The 17,417-nt window shown below is 46.8% G+C and overlaps 1 protein-coding gene and 1 long non-coding RNA gene across 13 annotated transcripts in view; one reads left to right on the top strand and one right to left on the bottom strand.

The window, feature by feature from the left end:
- The window catches only part of ACKR3 (atypical chemokine receptor 3), a 125,465-nt gene extending 108,635 nt beyond the window's left edge, over positions 1 to 16,830 (bottom strand). For 9 of the 12 annotated variants that reach the window (XR_009819285.1, XR_009819291.1, XR_009819289.1 and 6 more), the window contains exons 1-3: positions 16,758 to 16,811; positions 10,392 to 10,461; positions 88 to 254 (exon numbers count right to left, since the gene is read on the bottom strand). Coding sequence is in view for 2 of the 12 variants with exons in the window: in XM_062002768.1 (XP_061858752.1) it covers positions 11,377 to 12,471 (1,095 nt within the window). In the remaining 10 variants the exon portion in view is untranslated. Of the gene's footprint in view, positions 1 to 87; positions 255 to 10,391; positions 10,462 to 10,510; positions 12,499 to 16,063; positions 16,491 to 16,757 lie in introns of those variants that run through there. The other 3 variants (XR_009819293.1, XM_062002768.1, XM_062002769.1) reach the window with 3 other exon arrangements.
- LOC133626103 (uncharacterized) lies at positions 92 to 9,006 on the top strand. Its single transcript, XR_009819295.1, has 4 exons — positions 92 to 262; positions 4,212 to 4,300; positions 4,436 to 6,388; positions 8,757 to 9,006. It is a non-coding gene; the product is annotated as an uncharacterized LOC133626103 (long non-coding RNA).
- Positions 16,831 to 17,417: the final 587 nt, after the last annotated feature.

Below are 17,417 nucleotides of genomic sequence, written 5' to 3'. Positions count from 1 at the left end.
TAAGCTTGTAGCCTAAAAAACAGCCTGCCCATTTTTTCCCCAACCTGTCAGCTAATCTAGCAAGATACTGCTTGCTACAAACCTCACCTTGGTTGTGGGAGTGCTGCGGAGAGTAAGACCATCAGTGCATCAAGGAGTGAGCTGGCTTCAAACACACATGTTCTCATGTCAGTGCGGCTACAAAATGGCTTTTGCAGAGCATCACTGCTTGTGCATGAAGGGGCCCAAAGGAATGACTCTCAGCTGGGATGGATCTGCAAGGGTAAGGGAAAAGATGAGTGGAGAACTCGGTGCTCATTACAAGCCCTGCTGTTGGTATTTCAGGTGCCAGTTCATGCAGACCTTGTGACTGTAGCACCAGAGATAGGACAGAGTCCTGCTTCTGGCTGCAAGGCAGAGATAAAGCCCCTGGGACCAACAGAAATGCAGGGCAGGTTTGCCAGAGGAGGTGAAGACCACATGAGGCAGAGTGTAGTCAGGCCAATTCAGCTGGAACATCTGCCTTCAGCAGAAATGACCAGTGCTGGTCATTCAAGCAGATGCTGCTGCTAAAAATGGTGCAAAACCCTACCACGTCAACATGGGCTCCTGGCTCTCCCAACACCCACTCCTGCCCATCTTCATTCCCTACAAATGAGCAAGAGTCAATCAGAAGGGCTGTGCATTGCAAAAAACAGCTTAAACCACCTAATCTGACTCAAAATCAGAACTGAATATGTTTCTGGTTAGGTTAAGATGGCAGCTTAACTTAAATCAGCAGCACAGGGAAAAAAACCTCTTTGCTTGGGAATAGTTAGTGGCTTTGCTCTTCCCCCATCAGATGTCTCCAGCCGTCTTCTACGAGGCATGGGATGATGGGCTACCTGAGAGTCTTGGTTTGAACTCTTGCTGACTTCCTCCAATGTGTAAGTTCATCTGTCAGTGGCAGGGAGGAAGGTGATTAGATCAGCTAACGACAGTTCCCTGCAGGAAGCTACTATTTGTGTAACACATCTCACAATTTGCAGTTTATTGAGATTCCCTTTCTCATCACTGTGCAAGTTGAAACAGTTTTAGCTCCTAAGTAATCTGAAAGTAATCCAATGCCTTGTAAAGTGGAAATGACTGGTTACTCACTCAAGGAGAAAGGATTTGTGAGATCCCAAGGGGTACTTCTGGTGCTGTATCATGCCATGTTCTCCACTGCCAGTACCCACTTGATATTAGTATAAAGACATAGTACAGTGTGTGGGGGGGTGTGTGTGTATATATGTATAGTACAAATAGCAGAAAGAAGCCAATTTCAGTAAGTGCTGGCAATCTCTTTTATTAATGACTATCCAATTCTTCTTACTAATGATTGCTGCAACCCTGGTACGTAAGACTGAGACCTCATTAGGCCAACCACACAAACACTCATGGAAGCATGCTATACCTTTGCCAGATGGCCCAACTTTTGATTAAAAGATGTCACAGAGAATTTCCCTTGAAAGTCCCAGGGTATGAATCTTACAAGTCAGGATTAGCTGAGCAGAGATCAGCTCCCATTTGTCAATGACATCTCATTGGCTTCAGCCAGGCCAAGATTTCTAGTCCTGGATATCAGACCTGAGCACAAAAGCACCACCTGTAACTCAGGAGTGGGCATCATTTGATGGAGATGATGAGTGCTGATGTACAGGATATCCCATTATTAAAAAAGAGCAATCTCTACACTGGAGTAACACTCAACACATGAAAGCATACCATAAAATGTACAGCCAAAGAGAAGGACCCATCAAGCCAGGGATGACTCCAGCCAATAGTAAATCATCACCAAAATTTCACTCATTGTTCCAAGCATTTGCTTCCTTCTACACACTATGTGACAACAATTCATCTTTGGCACCATACCATCCCCAAAGGCATCTTTGCCTCCATAGACTTTCCCTACACACAATACAGAGGGTACAAGTAGGAAAGAGCATCTCCTTGCCCCAGACACCTCCCACATCCAACACATACTGCAGGCACCAAACTGCTGGCCTTGCAGAGCAGAAGGGAATCAAGAAGCCCTGTATGAAGAAATCCAGGCTATGCAAGCATCTGGGGCTTTCTTGCTAACATAAGAGGTTGCCATCAAGAACAATGGCAAACTGCAGGGAGAAGACTGTGTACAGAAGCACTTAGCCATCCAGGCAAGTAAATCCCATTTGCTTCCACTGAACTACCTGGAACAGACTTTCCGGCCACAAAGAAGTTTAACCCACTGATGCTGATGACTTATGAAGACAAGCTGAGAGAGTTGAGTTGCTCAGCCTGGAGAAGAGAAAGCTCTGGGGAGACCTTAGAGCAGCCTTCCTGTGCCTAAAGAGGCTGACAAGTGTAATGGGTTTTTGTGGAGACGTTTCTGGTAACAGGGAAGGGGCTGTAAAGATGGCTCCTGTAAGGAGATGCTTGAAGCTTTCTCCGACTGAGTCAGATACACTTCTGGGGCTGAGCCAACTGTACACCTCCACAATCACTTTTTAAGAATAAGAAGCCAGAAGAGGAGTGGGGTGAGAGAGAAGCAACCATACAGACTCCAAGGTCAGTGAGGGAAGAGAGGAGGTGTGCTGGAGCAGAGACTCCCCTGCATCCCATGGTGAGATGGCAGCTGTGGCCCTGCAACCCAAAGGGAGAGGAATGGTGAAGCTTAGATTTTTTGGCAGCTCATGAAGGACGCCATGCCAGGGATGATGACTGAGGCCATTAATTTGTGGGAGGGCAGCATTGTAGCAGAAGGTGCCTGGAATGCTGCTGGACATGGAGGAATCCTATGCTGGAGGAGTTTGTGAGAAGAAGCCGTGGCCCTTGGGAAAGTCTTACAATGCAGAGGTTCGTTAAAGACTCTATCCTGTGGGAGGGACCCCACACTGAACAAGGGAAGAATGTGAAGAGGAGTCCTGCTCTGAGAAGAAAGATGGGGCAGAGACCCTCTGTGATGGACAGACCACAACCCGCATTCCCTATCTCCCTGTGTTGCTGAGAGGGAGGAGGTAGAGATATGGGGAGCAGGTTGCTGAGCCCAGGAAGAAGGGAGGGAGATCTTAAAAGTGATGGTTATATTTTTCTCATCATCCTGCTCTGGTTTGCTTTCTGTTCTGTTTCTAGTAGGTAGTAGAATAAACTGTTCTTACTTTTCTTTAGGTCAAATACTGGAGTCTGTTTTGCCCAGAACCATAATTGGCAGTGAGCCCTCCCTGCCCCTGTCTCAATCCACAAGGCCCTTGGGTATCTCTTCTCTTCCCATCTCGCTGGGGCCTCCAATATGCTAAGGATGGTGGGGCTCTGTAGGGGGAGTAAGCAAGAGGCTGTGTGGTGCTTCATTGCTGACTGGGCCTGAGCAATGACATTAAGAAAGCCAGTGAGGTACTTTTTACAAGGGTCTGTAGTGGCAGGACAAGGGGAAATGGTTTCAAATTGAAAGAGGGGAGATTTAGATGAGATGTTGGCAACAAGTTCTTCCCTTTCACTAGCACAAGTTGCCCAGAGGCTGTGGCAGCACTCAAGGTCAGGTTGGATGAGGCTCTGAGCAATCTGGTCTAGTGGAAGATGTCACTGCCCATGGAGAGGGTATCAGAAGGAGATGACCTTGAACATCCCTTCCAACTCAAACCATCCTATAATTCTGTGACACTGGCAATTTATACCTGGAGATGCTCTTAATCCTTATATAAGTAAGACTAAGGTTGAATTCAGTTTAAAGAATGGATTTTCAGCTCCAGAAGAGCAAATCTAACCAGGCAAAGTGTAAGACTTCTGCAAGCCTACAGTTTCAGAGGAACTGTGGAGCTGATCTGTCTCAGAGCCTCATTTTTGTTCTTTATTAATCATTTTCACAGGCCTTTGCACTTTCAGTTTCCAGCCTGACTGGAAGCAGCAAATGATGGAAATCTCAAAAAAGCTTTCCAAATGTGAAACTCACCTCCCTGGAGAAGGTTTAATGTAATTCAAGTTTGCATCCAGACTTTCAGGGGCTGAGCCAAGCAGACACCCCTCTCAGACACTCAGGATGTTTCCAGCCTGAAACGCAGGCTTTTATCCTGAAGCACCTTTTGCAGAAACAAGACCAAGAGAGCAGTGGGTGAAAAGGAGTGATGGGGTTGACAAGCAGAGCTGAGATGGTGCCCAAAGAACAGCTTGTGATAGGAAGCCAGCTGGACTGCTGATGTTTTTCCTCACTAAAAATCCTCATTTCATCCTTTCCCAAGGATCTCCTAGGTTCCATCATCCTCATCCCAGAATTAGACTGAACAGACAATGCCTGGCAATCACCTCCACAGAAAGACAGAACTCTCAGGTAAGGTTTAGAAAGCCTCAACTAACACCAAAATCAATTGTGGCTGAGACATGCAGAGCAAAACTGCCTCTCAGCTAAGACAGTTAGAGCATGCATAGGGAAGAGCCTCTCTCTCTTTGCTATTTTATTCCCCAGACTTACAATAAGGGCTATTCTCTCCTGAATGGAGGAATCCAAAATGCTCCAGCTTTTTATTGATACACTGCAAAGGGAAATATAGATTCTCCTCCACTGGCCAGCTTCCCATTAAAGCAGTCACCTCAGGCCCATGATGAACCAGTGAAGCTGAACCAAGAGGAAGCAGCAGACAGTAGTTCTCAGGAGTTTACAGAATCAGCATTTCTGACTGACTGCCTCCCCCACTCCTTCGAATCTCTCAACCTAAACCACCACATTCACCAGGACAGACAGGACGGGAAATGAGAAGAAAAGCTTTCTCTACATCACCACTCTTCTTTATAAAACTGCCACCCCCATCTCTCACCAAAGGCAACAGAGCAACCTTGAAATTCAAGGCAGCCACTGGAACAAGTTGGTTGGGTTAGAGACAGGAGCTCTGGACCATGTCTTTAAGGATTCAGCATCCTCCAACCAGCACAGGATTCATCTATCTTTCATCCTATATGGGTTTCAAAGTGAGGTTGCATGGAAAAAGAGAGCCTGGGGGGAGAATGACCATGCCACAGAGGGCTCACAGGCTGCTCCATGAAGTCACATCCTGCATGGGTGGTATGGTCTCAGATTTTTGCTTGTCCTTGATGAAAGGAGACAAAAATGATTAAAATGCTCTCCCATGGCAGGTTCATATGGCTGTCATGGATAACCCTGAGCTAAGCAAATCCACTTTGCCCAAGTCATTACCCAGGACATCAAGTGACAACAAGGTTGCGATGGGGCACCTAGAGGAAGAGAGATGCCACTGGCTGAGAGAATGGAAATCTAACTTTCCTACCCTCTCACAGCTTCTGCTTTCCAGAAACAGCATCCCACAGACCTAAACCGAAGCAGCCTGCAGCAGAGCCTGTTGGGGACCAACCAGGGGACACCTTAGTTCCAAACTAAGACTGCCACCAGGGAAGCACTGGGATCAGCAGGGCTCTCCCTTCTCGAAGCCCACCTTCAACAGCGATGGCATGTGGGCTCCATCGGTCAGCCACTGCCTCCATCTGCATTTCCACAGCCTGCCCTGATGGTTTTGCTCTCTTGGGACTCCTGCAACCAAAGTCCTAAACAATGAGGATATGCAAGTGTCACATGCCCACTGGACTAAGACCCACAGCATTGCCCCAAATGATACAGAGCTGATGGGAACAGACCCTGGCAAGCTGGTGGTGATGGTGCCATAACCCACAGATGCAGATAGACCCACCCTGATGCATGATGACTGTGACTTTGGCTTATTGTGCATTCTGATTCTCTACTGCAGAAGACGTAAATGTGCCTGTTGGTGGCCTAGAAACACCAACTTGTTAAAAAGGGGAGAGGAAACAAAAAAAAAATTAAAAAATGAATGCAGCATCTGTCACTCCCCTGCAGAAATATTTTTTTTGATGCATAGTTGGTGCTTGTTTTTCAAAGATTGACATTTTTGTGTGTCCTTCGCTTTTCATGTGTTTTGAGACCTTAGAAATTCAAAACACTTCTCAGTCATGTCAATCCTTCTGGACAAAACAGAGCTGCCATTTGGAGGCATAAAAAACCCCCAGAACAAACAAAACGCACTTTTCTATCAAGCTGTGACTCGGTCACCCTACTCAATGCGAGCAGGACAATGTTTAGAGAAAGCAAAAAGAAAGATCTGAGTTTTCATACTCATCGGTGGAACTAAATTGATTAAGGTCATTTCCTAGGTACGTCTGAAATCTTCTGCAACAATTTTTTGAAAAGAGAAAGAAAATTCCCCCCAAAAAGGGAAAAGACACTACTGCAAAAACATTAAATCTGCTTGGGTAACTCAGAATATATGTTGGCAAGGCAACATATCTCAGCTTGAACTGTAAACCTGCTATGTCAGAGGCTCTGCAACATATGAAAGAGACTTGAATTTCAATATATCATGCTGAATTTACTTCTTTTCAGTCTTTCACGGTAAAGTATTTGATGTGTATCCTTTCACTGTTGCAATCAATAGGGTGACCTCACTTAAAAGTTTCCTGACCTTTGCTGTTGTCAGTATTGTTGTGTTAAAATATAATTTAACTCCTTTTCTTTAGTCTGGAAATAGAACTGTACAGACCACAAACATGATAGGGGTTTGGCTTCCCCCACTGCAGCCTAGAGGCAAAAACATCCATCATCAGAGCTGGCTTAAAACCAGATGATGTCAAGAAGTGTAATATGTACACAGACCCTCCGTTGAAGTGGATCTGTTGAGTCACTGATTTCACACTTCACATTGGAGCTAAGCACACCAGCATCTGCAGAGTCCTGTTGGTCTCCCAGTACTTTCTGGCAAAGACATATACCTGTGTGATATGGTAAATAACCAGAAATGCCCTATTCTGATGCTGTCACTCCAGTGAAGAAGAGCATCCTACTCAATATTTTAGCCATGGGACTAGGTTCTCTCTCTGGATTCACATCATCATTGGCATGTTGGGATCTCTTTGCTGCTATGAAGTTATAACACTTGCAGGAGAGAGAGCTTTAGCTAAGGCCTGGCACGTGTTCCATATAATCCCAGAAAAACAAACAGATCAAGATTTATATGAAAAAAAAATGAATTATCTGACAATGACTACCAAAATCAAAGGAGACCGATTTTTCTCCTGACAGTGGATGTTACAATAGTCAGCCACAGGCTTTAGGGTTACAACTGGATTATATCTCACAGGATCTTTGTGAGTCTCGTTTGAATCATATTAAAACCCTGTCAATGCAAGTACTTTTGCAAGAGAAAACTCACATTGTCCTTGTTAAATCTTTGCGTTATGGCTGTACACAGGCATTACATCGCATTAGTGACGCAGACGTGCACATCTGCATTCACACACATATATCTGCACAGGATTATGGCTAAAATTCCTGATCCTACTTATAAAAAGCCCTGTAAATTCTGCATAGCTTTAAATCAGCAGCATTATCATACTGTAAATCCAGGGTGTAAATCAGAGCAGATTCTTGCTCAGATGCTTCTCAGCCACACACTGTAAGGAGTGGGGAAGCTAAAAGCAAACCCTGGCCTCTAAACACAGTGGTTCTCCCCAAAACCAATGGCCATTACATCATGCCCTGCTCAGACCCACACCTCATCACAGGGCCTGAGCCCTACTTCTCAAAGTACGAGCCCAATTCTTCTCACTGAGAAGCACTCTGAAATGGATTAAGAGTTGGCTTTGGCAGCGCTGCTGCCACCATGTGCTTAAATATTGCTCACAGCTGAGTTATTTCTTGCTTCATAGGTACTTTAAATGGCTTTTATGCTCAGTGAACTCATGAAAGGCTAGTATCTAAAGTGAGCAGCATTGAAACGAATTAGCCAAAGGAGAAACAGGCCATTTAGGCATTTCTTACAATACATTATCTAGATAGTTGCCAGAGGAGCTGATTTAAAGTCACTGTGCTACACCTGAATGTCATTTATGGGTCATGAAAGGAAAGCTGTGTTTAAGTAACAATAAAGCAAGACTGCACTTTCTATTAAAAAAAAAAAGTCCATTCTGACAGAGCAGATGTATTTTTATTTGCTTAGTGCCTGCCTTCAAGGCACGTGGAGTCTGACAGTGCTCAGATGCTTTCAGCAAAGAGTTAAGCAGGAAGACTTGCTCCAGCACAGATTATGTTTAACTCCTTTTTTCACCAAAGCCATAACACAGTGAATTTCACCTGCTTGCAAACACAAGACTTGAACCCCCATGTATACCTGTAGCCATCAGAGAAACAAAGGCAGATCCCTAGGCATGCGCAGGCAGCCCACCAGTCCTGTCCAAAGCCACAGCCCTGCAGCAGGAAGGAGGGACCCTTAGTAACATTTCCAGCTTCAGGGTGAGGACCATTTGGCCAAACAAGGTGACAGCAGTCATCACATCAATCACTAACTCACAGCCACATCTACCTAAAGACACATATTTGCACTTGTTAACTACTGATAAGATTCCCTTATATCGGACTCCAAGGGGTTCAAATCCAATTTTTCAGTCTTGGTGAAAATACCAGATGGGCTATTGTGTCATGATAACACAGCCACAATGAAAGCCTCCTAGAACATAAACATTTTTTTTCCATTATACTTATGCCAAGAGTTTGATTTTTGAAAATTTTCTGCACAAGTCCTAACAAGAAATCAAAGAATCATAGAATGGTAGGGGTTGGAAGGAACCTTTAGAGATCACCTAGTCCAAACCTCCTGCCAAAACAAGTCCATCGAGATCAGGTCACACACACTGTCCTTTTGTCTCTGCACTATTCTATCTTCCACTGATTTCCCATCATCTGCCCACTATCATCCTTCCTGCAGAGTCACGGCTACCCTCCACACAAGTAATGTCAATCCCCAGAGAGGACCTCATACCCGCTTCCCAAGCCCTAGTGCTCCTAGTGGAGAGGAGTGGGATGGTGCTTCCCAGCTCTACCCATCCTTTCAGGGGTCAAGAAGATGAGGTGGGCCCTCAGTCACAGCTCTTCCCATCCAAGAAGCTGCAAAGTACCTGCACAGACAATGCTACAGTTGTTGATGGTGAGGGTTGTGGTCCGGACCTTTACTTCTACTCTCAGTCTGACTCTGCTTTTGGAAAAGGCATTGTCCCACCACAATTCACCTCCTCAAGGAAGAGCCTGGAGACTTATCAGTCTGATCTACACAGTGAGTCTGCAGGATCTCCCTGACACTCATCATCACCTGGGACATCTCCACGGCTGATGCTACACTGCAAGCATTAAACTGCAGAGTGAAGAAAAAAGAAATTGTGAGCTTCTGCCAACTCAAACCTCCAAACCAGCTACAACATCACAGGAAAACATACTGCCAAATATGGTACCTAATCTGAAACAGTTATTCTGCTATAAACTGAGCAACATCCTGCTGACACACGGGAGTGGGACACTAGTACCTAAGCACGTTTGGTGAGGACACACAGCTGACCGGCTCAATCGGGTACATTAATTTCTCACATCATACCACATCACCTCCATTTTAATTACTGTCATAACGGAGTGCTTTCCTTGCAATTTAACAGTACCTTAAGAAAGGCTTATGGGAAGTTTAAGATCTCCATCTCAGAAGGCTGTACTTGTGTAGTGATGTACTAACAGTTACACTAGGAGCCCTCCTCTGCCACCAGCAGAGGATGGTTTAGTGCTTTTTTTGAAACACCAAGCACAAGGTGGGGACAGCAGAATTTGCAGTGCTGGCAGACATCTATTTTAATAGGACTGCCTTTGAGAAGGCAGAGAAGTAAAATACAGTAATTACAAAATTGTCTGGCTGTCATGATCTTTGAGGTATGAGGGCATGCTTTAACAGGAATTTCAGTGTAGTCTTCACAGCAAAGCAGTCAGCACTGCATTGGAGCAGCAAACCACACAAGCCAGCAACAGTAAGCTGAGACACACCACTGTCTCAGTCACACTGTGGCTGAGACACACCACTGATTTCACATTAGACACCTTGTTCTGAGACAAAGATGACCACGACTCATGCACTGCAATGGCTTAAGGATCTACTTCATACATCCCACAGAAGCTGAGTGTTGTCCCACACTTTGACAATACGGCATTACAAATTCAGTGTAAACCATAAGAGGAGATAAAACCAGATTTAATGCTGTCAGGATTGCTAACCCCTGAATTCCATCACAAGCAAAAAAAAAAACCAGAACAGATGATTCAACCTGGATTAGTCTGAATACTCATTCCATCTGTGTACTTCTATATTTTTCTTCCACATGTTTATGTCTAAGCTACAAATGCAGCCTTTCATCACTCCCAGCAGATTTTGCCTTATAAATCCATCAGCTTTACCTCCCTAAACATCACAGCTTTCTGCAGACCTGCTCCTCCCACCCAGTCCACTCTCACCACACAGTGCTGTCCCACGCTCTTCCATTCAATGATTTCTGCCCACCAGCAACAAGCACCAGGAAAACAGACTGACCTGTTTGCTCCAGCACCAAACACATGAGAGAAGGTGGCTTTGGGATTTCTTCTTCTTCGAGTTTTTCTTCCTTAAGGACAAGGAGGATGGCAAGTCAAACCACTAGTAGGCACAGATGCTACTTTTCCCAGATCTTTATTTTACAAAAATAACTTACAAATAGAGACAACTCTCAGACTTCTAAGATCATTCATTCTGTGCACAAGGATACAGCTTTGTGAAGTATGGGTGGAAGAGTTAACTACTCTTACCGTACTGTTAATTTTAACACAATGGTTAACTATATTACATACATTTCATGCTTCAGAAATGCAGGTATGGTCACCACATACAGTTATGGTCAAAGTGTGCCAGTCATGGAAGATGCACCTAAGGGATCATCTCCATTATTGTATTTATCAGCATCCTCTTACGTACAATGGTTGAAACCAAACGGCAATCTAACATTCAGACTACAGCACTCTGGATACGCTCATCAGCAATATACTTCAAATACATGATAAAAATATATTTCACTTTCAAATACAATTGTATAAGGTACACCAAGAGCAAGAAAATAAAGTCTCAAGCTTTTAAATACAACACACTATATATATAACATATATAAGGGGACAAAAGGGAATCTACATGTGGAAGAGAAAGTTTATCCTGGAAAAGCATGTTATCTATGGTACATAATGGCTTTGTCTGCTAGAAAGTAATTTCCATTTGCATAGCATTGGCAAGAAGTCAAGACCAGGCTAGGAGATCAAACAAAACACATCAACAATAGGCTGAATTTTGGTACCACTTCCATTTTGCACCTGATTCTACTCTTAAATTACAGTTCCTTATTTCTTTTGTAGGCCAGAATTCATACCCCATTCATAACAAGCACAGGGAAATGTGGGGAGGGTGGGTATGTGGAACAAAATAAAAACAACCAACAACACACAAAAAAAAACAAAGGTGAGGGAGTCAGGGAGATTTCTTTATGGGAATGCAGTCATTTGGCATTTTGCTCCAGAGCAGAGTATTCTGCTTCTGACACTCTTGAAGCATCAATAAGTTTAGTGAGACCAGTTTTGGCAGAGTACTTGAAAATAAAGGCTTTCATGAGCTCATATCTGTAGTTGCGGTTAATGAAGCTGTACAGGATGGGGTTGACGCAGCAATGGACTAGAGAGAAACACTGAGTGATGTGAAGAGTGGCATATAAGAAGTTCTCCGTCTGACAACTGAAAGGTATGAAATGAAGACTATAGAATATGTCAAGCAGAACAGCTACATGGTAGGGTAGCCAGCAGACAAGAAACACAACAACGTAGGAGAAAATGATCTTCCCATTGCTTTTCCTCTCTTGGTCACTGGACGCAGAGATGGTCTTTGCCAGGAGGAAATAGAAGACAGCAATGATGGGAAAAGGAATAAGAAAGCCCAGCACAACGGAGATGAGCTCCATGCCAATCAACCATTCTTTGAAGCTCTCCTCTGGATAGACAGGACGGCAGTAGGTTTCATTGTTGGAAGAGACCGTCTTGAGATAATAGGTGTCTGGGAGGGAGGCGGAGAAGGCAAGAAGCCACACTGAGATGCAGATGCAGCGACGGATTATCTTCTTCTTGTAATTGCTGGAACTGGTGAAATAAGCAACTGAGAGGTAGCGGTCCACGCTCATGCAAGCCAGGAAGAAGATGCTGCCATACAAGTTGATGGAAAATATAAGGTGAGTTATCTTGCATGTGATTTCTCCCATGTGCCACTGGTTATGCTGGACGAGGGAGACAACCCACACCGGAAGGGTTATGACAACACATAGATCAGCAATAGCCAAATTAAAGATGTAGAGGTGGGTTTCATAGCCAGTCATTTTGGCTTGGAGGTTGACCCACACCACAACCAAGTTGGCCACCAGTCCTATGACAAAGATGAAAATGTAGAAGAAGGACAGGGTGTATAGCAGGGCGCTTTTGTTGAGCGTGCCAGGGCATGTTGTCGCATCAACTGTGATGCAGTCACCATTGTTGCACGTCCAGTTGATCTCTGTCAAGTTGGCTGTTTCCAGAAAATCAAGGATGGAAGTCAAATCGAGTGCGCTCATGTTCGCTCAGTTTGGAGTCTGAGTGACCTACAGGCAAAACAGGAGCAACTAAGTTACCAGAGATATGTCTGCTGTGATCTTTATAACCATAAAGCACGTGCAGCACATGCTGACTTAGTAATGTCCTACTCTTGTAAAGTACTTTCTGCTGAAGAGATCTATGGAGTAAACAACCAAAACAGACACAGACAAAACTCATCTGGTTGACAGAAGAGGAACAGCACAAGCCTTCTGTGATGTATTATTATTTTCTTGCAGCTCACGTGACATCATCAGGTTGGCTATCATCCCCAGGTGTGAAATCTGCAAAGTACACTACGGCCAAATAAAAGTCAGGCAACTAAATCTGTCTTCTCTGGCATAAATGATGATACTATCATTTTCAGCAGGGGAATCTTTAAGCCATTTTATCTGCACTCCCTCAATTGTAGTTGAATTGATCTGGCTGATACACAGTACCATAAAACATTTACCACGAGCTCTGGTCAGCATCTTGTCAAGCCCAGCTCCAGCTGCATTAAGCAGAAATGGGAACTAAGGGACTTTGTACTGTCAATTTCAAATTTAAACCCTGCTTTGTCCTCCCCCTTGAATTCTATTTTACAAATCATCCCCTATGTTTAACAATTATCATGTTCTTTTAAGGAAGAAAGGGTCAGAGCTTGATTGCTGAGGAGATCTGCTAGGCTTAAGTTTTCTTTTAAGGACAGTGCTTTGATTTACAAAACACTCCCCCTCATCACAACTGGCTCCACAACTGCTTCTTTCTCACTTTTTTGCTTTTCTAGATCTACTTTTCTTGTCTCTTCAGCACCTTCTTCCATCAGCAGGCGGTGGACAAAGTAAGGGGGTCCTTGTTAACTTCCTTGCCAGCAGAAGGAAGGGACCCAGCGTATCCACACAGCTTCCATGAAAACCAGAGCCAGGTTGCTAATCACTGTTGTGCTTTTGGGGTGGCCAAAAAAATGCTGCCTTCCCCTGTTGTGACCCTCACCCCATATGGCCAACAGTACCACCCACAGCAGCAACCAGCTGCCTCGGCCCATAACCACCACATGTCAGCCAAGCAAGTTTTGGAGCCTCATATCCAGAGGCTGTCTTGCAGCACCCTAAATAAAGATGGAGAGATGAGCTTCCAAGGGATGGATCCTATCTCATTCCTCCATGGCCTCACTCGAGCCAGAGCATGGGGTCAGCCAGCCTGCCTGTAGTTCCCACCATGGACACTTCTAGCATCCCAAAGTGTGGCCACCTAGTTCTTACCCATGCCCGCAGCCTCAGCAGTGAGAGATACCTCCCTGATGCCATTCCAGCCCCAGGGGCAATGCCAACATGACAAAGGCCAGGGAGAGCAACGAGCAGAAATTACTCCCATGGCCATCTCTGAATATCCTTGACCCCACCAAAAGACCTCTTTGGAGCACAGAGGGGAAAGCAAGCAATGAAGAGCTCAGAGATGCTTTTGTAGAGCACCCTCTTCTTGCTCACACTGCCCAAAAAGAAATGTCAGTTAACATAGAATCTATCACTTCTCTATCTGCATAATTTGCTCTTCCCAATCCTCCCATCCTCCACACCTGCTAGGGACAGAAGAGAAGGGAGATAAGGGAGAAGATTACCAGGAAGGACTCAATGCACTATTGTCCCAGTGGAGTGGCACTAACAATGAGGTAGGCTGTGCAGGAGAGATTAGATCTCTCCTCAAACAAGGCCAAAATTGGCCCCATGAGGAGATCTAGCCTATCACATCAAACCTACACAACCGCACAGGCTTTCATCCTGCTGGCCTGCTGAAAGACAGAATTGAGATTCAAACCAAATTAAGCATGGATTTTGATAAACACTAGCTAAAGAGGGAGCAAAGACAGTGGCAGCTTTCTGTCCTGGGACAAATGATCCCTCGCCTCCAGCTCAAGAAAGCAGAGAGTCATTTCATCCACATCTACACAGGGCAGAAGAGCTTCTCCTGCCCTCTAGAGTCGCAGGCCACTCCCAGGCTGCCTGTACCAGCTGGCTGGTGCAGGCAGCAAAGATACACATGGCTCAGGCACAGCTCCCCAGGATGGTCTCCTCAGCCCAGGACTGCAAGCTAGGCCTCATGCAGGGTCCTACCATTACTGCTGCATCACCAGCATGAACACTTTTCAAGGCGCCTCAAGAACTGAGAGATGTAGCATCCTTCCCAAGTCCCTGTATCTCAAAACCACACAGCAACTAGAACAAGCTCCCTAAAAGCCACAAAGCTCCTGGTGCTGTGGCACCGGCCACCGCTTCCTGCTGGTATTTGTGGACAGCAAGGCAAGCAGAGCAGAAGGAACACCAGGCTACTCCCACAACACCCCTCGGAATTAGCACGAGTGGGCCTGGGCATCTTCTGGAAAGGCATATGGTCCAAGAAGGAGAGTGAGTTCATTCCACATCTCAAGACCCGAAACTCAAGCCAACCTCTAGGATAGGGCTGTGACCACCCACTGCCATGCCTCCAGCACAACCCCTAACAGAAGAAACTCTAACCTGGCTGCAGCATTTCAGATCACCAGTGCCAATGGGGAGGTACAAGGGTGACCAGGATGACTGCAACAGGGCAGCAGAAAGCCACTGAAGCTGGGGCTCACACCAATGCTAGGGATGCCATGGCCACCACAGCCTAGAGAGCAGAGAGGGCCCCATTGTCCCAGCTGCTCTTTCATAGCCACCCTGGGGAACTTACTGAACACGAACAATGCTCAGTCTGAGCCTGCCTCCACTCCAAGAGTAGGTCTACTGTGTGCACATGCATCCATCCGTCTGGGGTAGCTTGAATGCCTCTGCACTTTTGCAACCCCAGCACGGTAATAAAAAACCTGAAACTCATAGGGCCTCCCAGGTACAAAGCCCTGCTGTGGAGGATGGCTGTATTCAGAGATTACAGCCCTGCCAGCCTGGGCTCTCTACAGTCTGGGATTAGCTGCTGTAACCTGAGCTTCACTTCCCACCTAGATTAGCTAGGAGGTGTAGGAAGAATCCACCAGACAAACCCAACAACTACGCCGTGCTCCTAAAAAAACACCTCCAGCGCTCTCTGCAGACAGCACAACATCCTAAAAATTTGTGAAGGCAGCTGGAACTGCATCTTGCGTCCACTGCAATGCAAAGCTCTCGCTGGCCGTTATCCCTTCACCCAGCAGGCATGAGTGCTGTAGCCAATCCCTGCTAAATCACAGGGGTCATGACATCAAGGAAAGGAGAGGTAGCTGAAATCCTGCTCCAGACACCCAGAGATGCCCCTGGAACAGATGCAACTTGCAAGGCTGCACACTCCCCATCCCATCCAGGACCCACTACACGCTGCGAAAAAGTAAACAAGACACAAGCATCACTGTCTCAGAGGGCAGCCTAGCACCACATAGCAGTGTTCAAGTCTTTGACACTTCAGGAAACTTCTCAGCACCCCATTCCATCCTGAATATCTTGCAGTTTAGTCCTGTCTGCACTCAGATCTGCCTCTGGGCAGCTCAAGGGTGCAGGCAAACTAGGCTTTACCCTTCCTGAGTGGAGAAGGAAATGAGCTATGCCAGGAAAAGCCAGGATGTATGGTCAGGTTGTCACATACGTGCTTTGACCCTTTCTGTATCCAAGTACCAGTCTGGTTCTCCAGCGTGGGAAGGTGGGCAGTATGGCCGTCTTCCAGGCTGTTTGGCCACCACAAGAGACCACCCATGCCCTCAAGATACTTTGCAAAACTAAGCCCAGCACATTTAAACTCTGCTCTCCAGTTCCGAGTTAAAAAAAAAAAAAGGATAAATCGGAGAAACACGTGTCCCGTGCAGCTCCGGATCACACCCGGGCACGCAGCGTGAAGGACTGCCCAGAACCACGCAGCGCCGGGTGCCGGGCCGCTGCCGAAGCGCCGCGCTGCCCCGACCGGCTGACCCCAGCTCTCAGTCCCTCGCAGCACGCACCAACCTCCGCAGCGGCGAGGGGTGCCAGCCGCTAGCCGGGCACGGGAGGACCAGGAGCGCTGCAAAAGAGGAGGCTTCCTCTCACCCCAAAGTGACACCAAGAGAAGGTGGGGAGCAGCCAAGAGCGCCTGCGGGGTGACCGGGAGCTGGGCTGCGGCGGCCACCCCGCTCCAGCCTCAGCGGCTGTCAGCCTGTAGGGGTCGGGATGGGGGACACAGACACGCTCCCGGCGGCGCGCACTCCTCCCCGCGGCACACGCTCCCGGCGGCGCGCACTCCTCCCCGCGGCGCGCCCATGCGCATCCCGGAGCGGGCTCAGGCTGGGCTCCGCTCCCCCCGCCCTTACCTCCTGTGCCTCCCACGTCCCGAAATCCGAGCGCCACCAAAACGAGTGAGCGCTCCCCCTGCCTCAGCCGCCTACTTTATAGCCGCGGTGCAGAACCGCCCCCGGGGCGGTCCCGGCCCCGCCTGCCCCGGCTCGGCCCCACCGCCCGCCCCGGCCCGGCCTCCGCGAGGGGGCCTCGGGGGCAGCCGGCGACGGCGCGACCAGGCCCGGCGGCGGGGAAGGGGTGGCTGGCTGCAGCCTGGGGAGGGGGCGCGGCGGGGGGGGGCTTTGAGGATTTTCGGGAACGTCAAAGGGAGAGCGGGAGGAGGTTAGAGAGCGTCCGGTGGCGTGAGAGGGGGAAAGGGGACCGACACCGGGACACGGAGAGAGACTAAATTAAAAACAGAGAAAAACAGAAGGGGGGAAAAAAAAGGGAGGGGGGGAGAGGCGGCGATGTAGAGAAAGGAAAAAGAGAAAAATGTGATTTTTTTTAAAAAAAAGAAAGAAAAATTTTTAAAAAGAGAAAAAGATTAAAAAATAACAAAGGAAAATCAGAAAAAGAAAAAAGATAAAAAACAGGAAAAAGGAGAAAACATTAAAAAGAGGGGGGAAAATTACAAGAAAAGCAGGTTTAAAGTTGTTTTCTGTTTTGGTTAGTGTTTTTGCCCACCACTCTAATAC

Source organism: Colius striatus, chromosome 9, assembly GCF_028858725.1.
Source record: "Colius striatus isolate bColStr4 chromosome 9, bColStr4.1.hap1, whole genome shotgun sequence".
NCBI classification, from domain to species: domain Eukaryota; kingdom Metazoa; phylum Chordata; class Aves; order Coliiformes; family Coliidae; genus Colius; species Colius striatus.
Note: the sequence above shows the minus strand (reverse complement) of the source record. Positions and strands in the feature narration are given on the sequence as shown.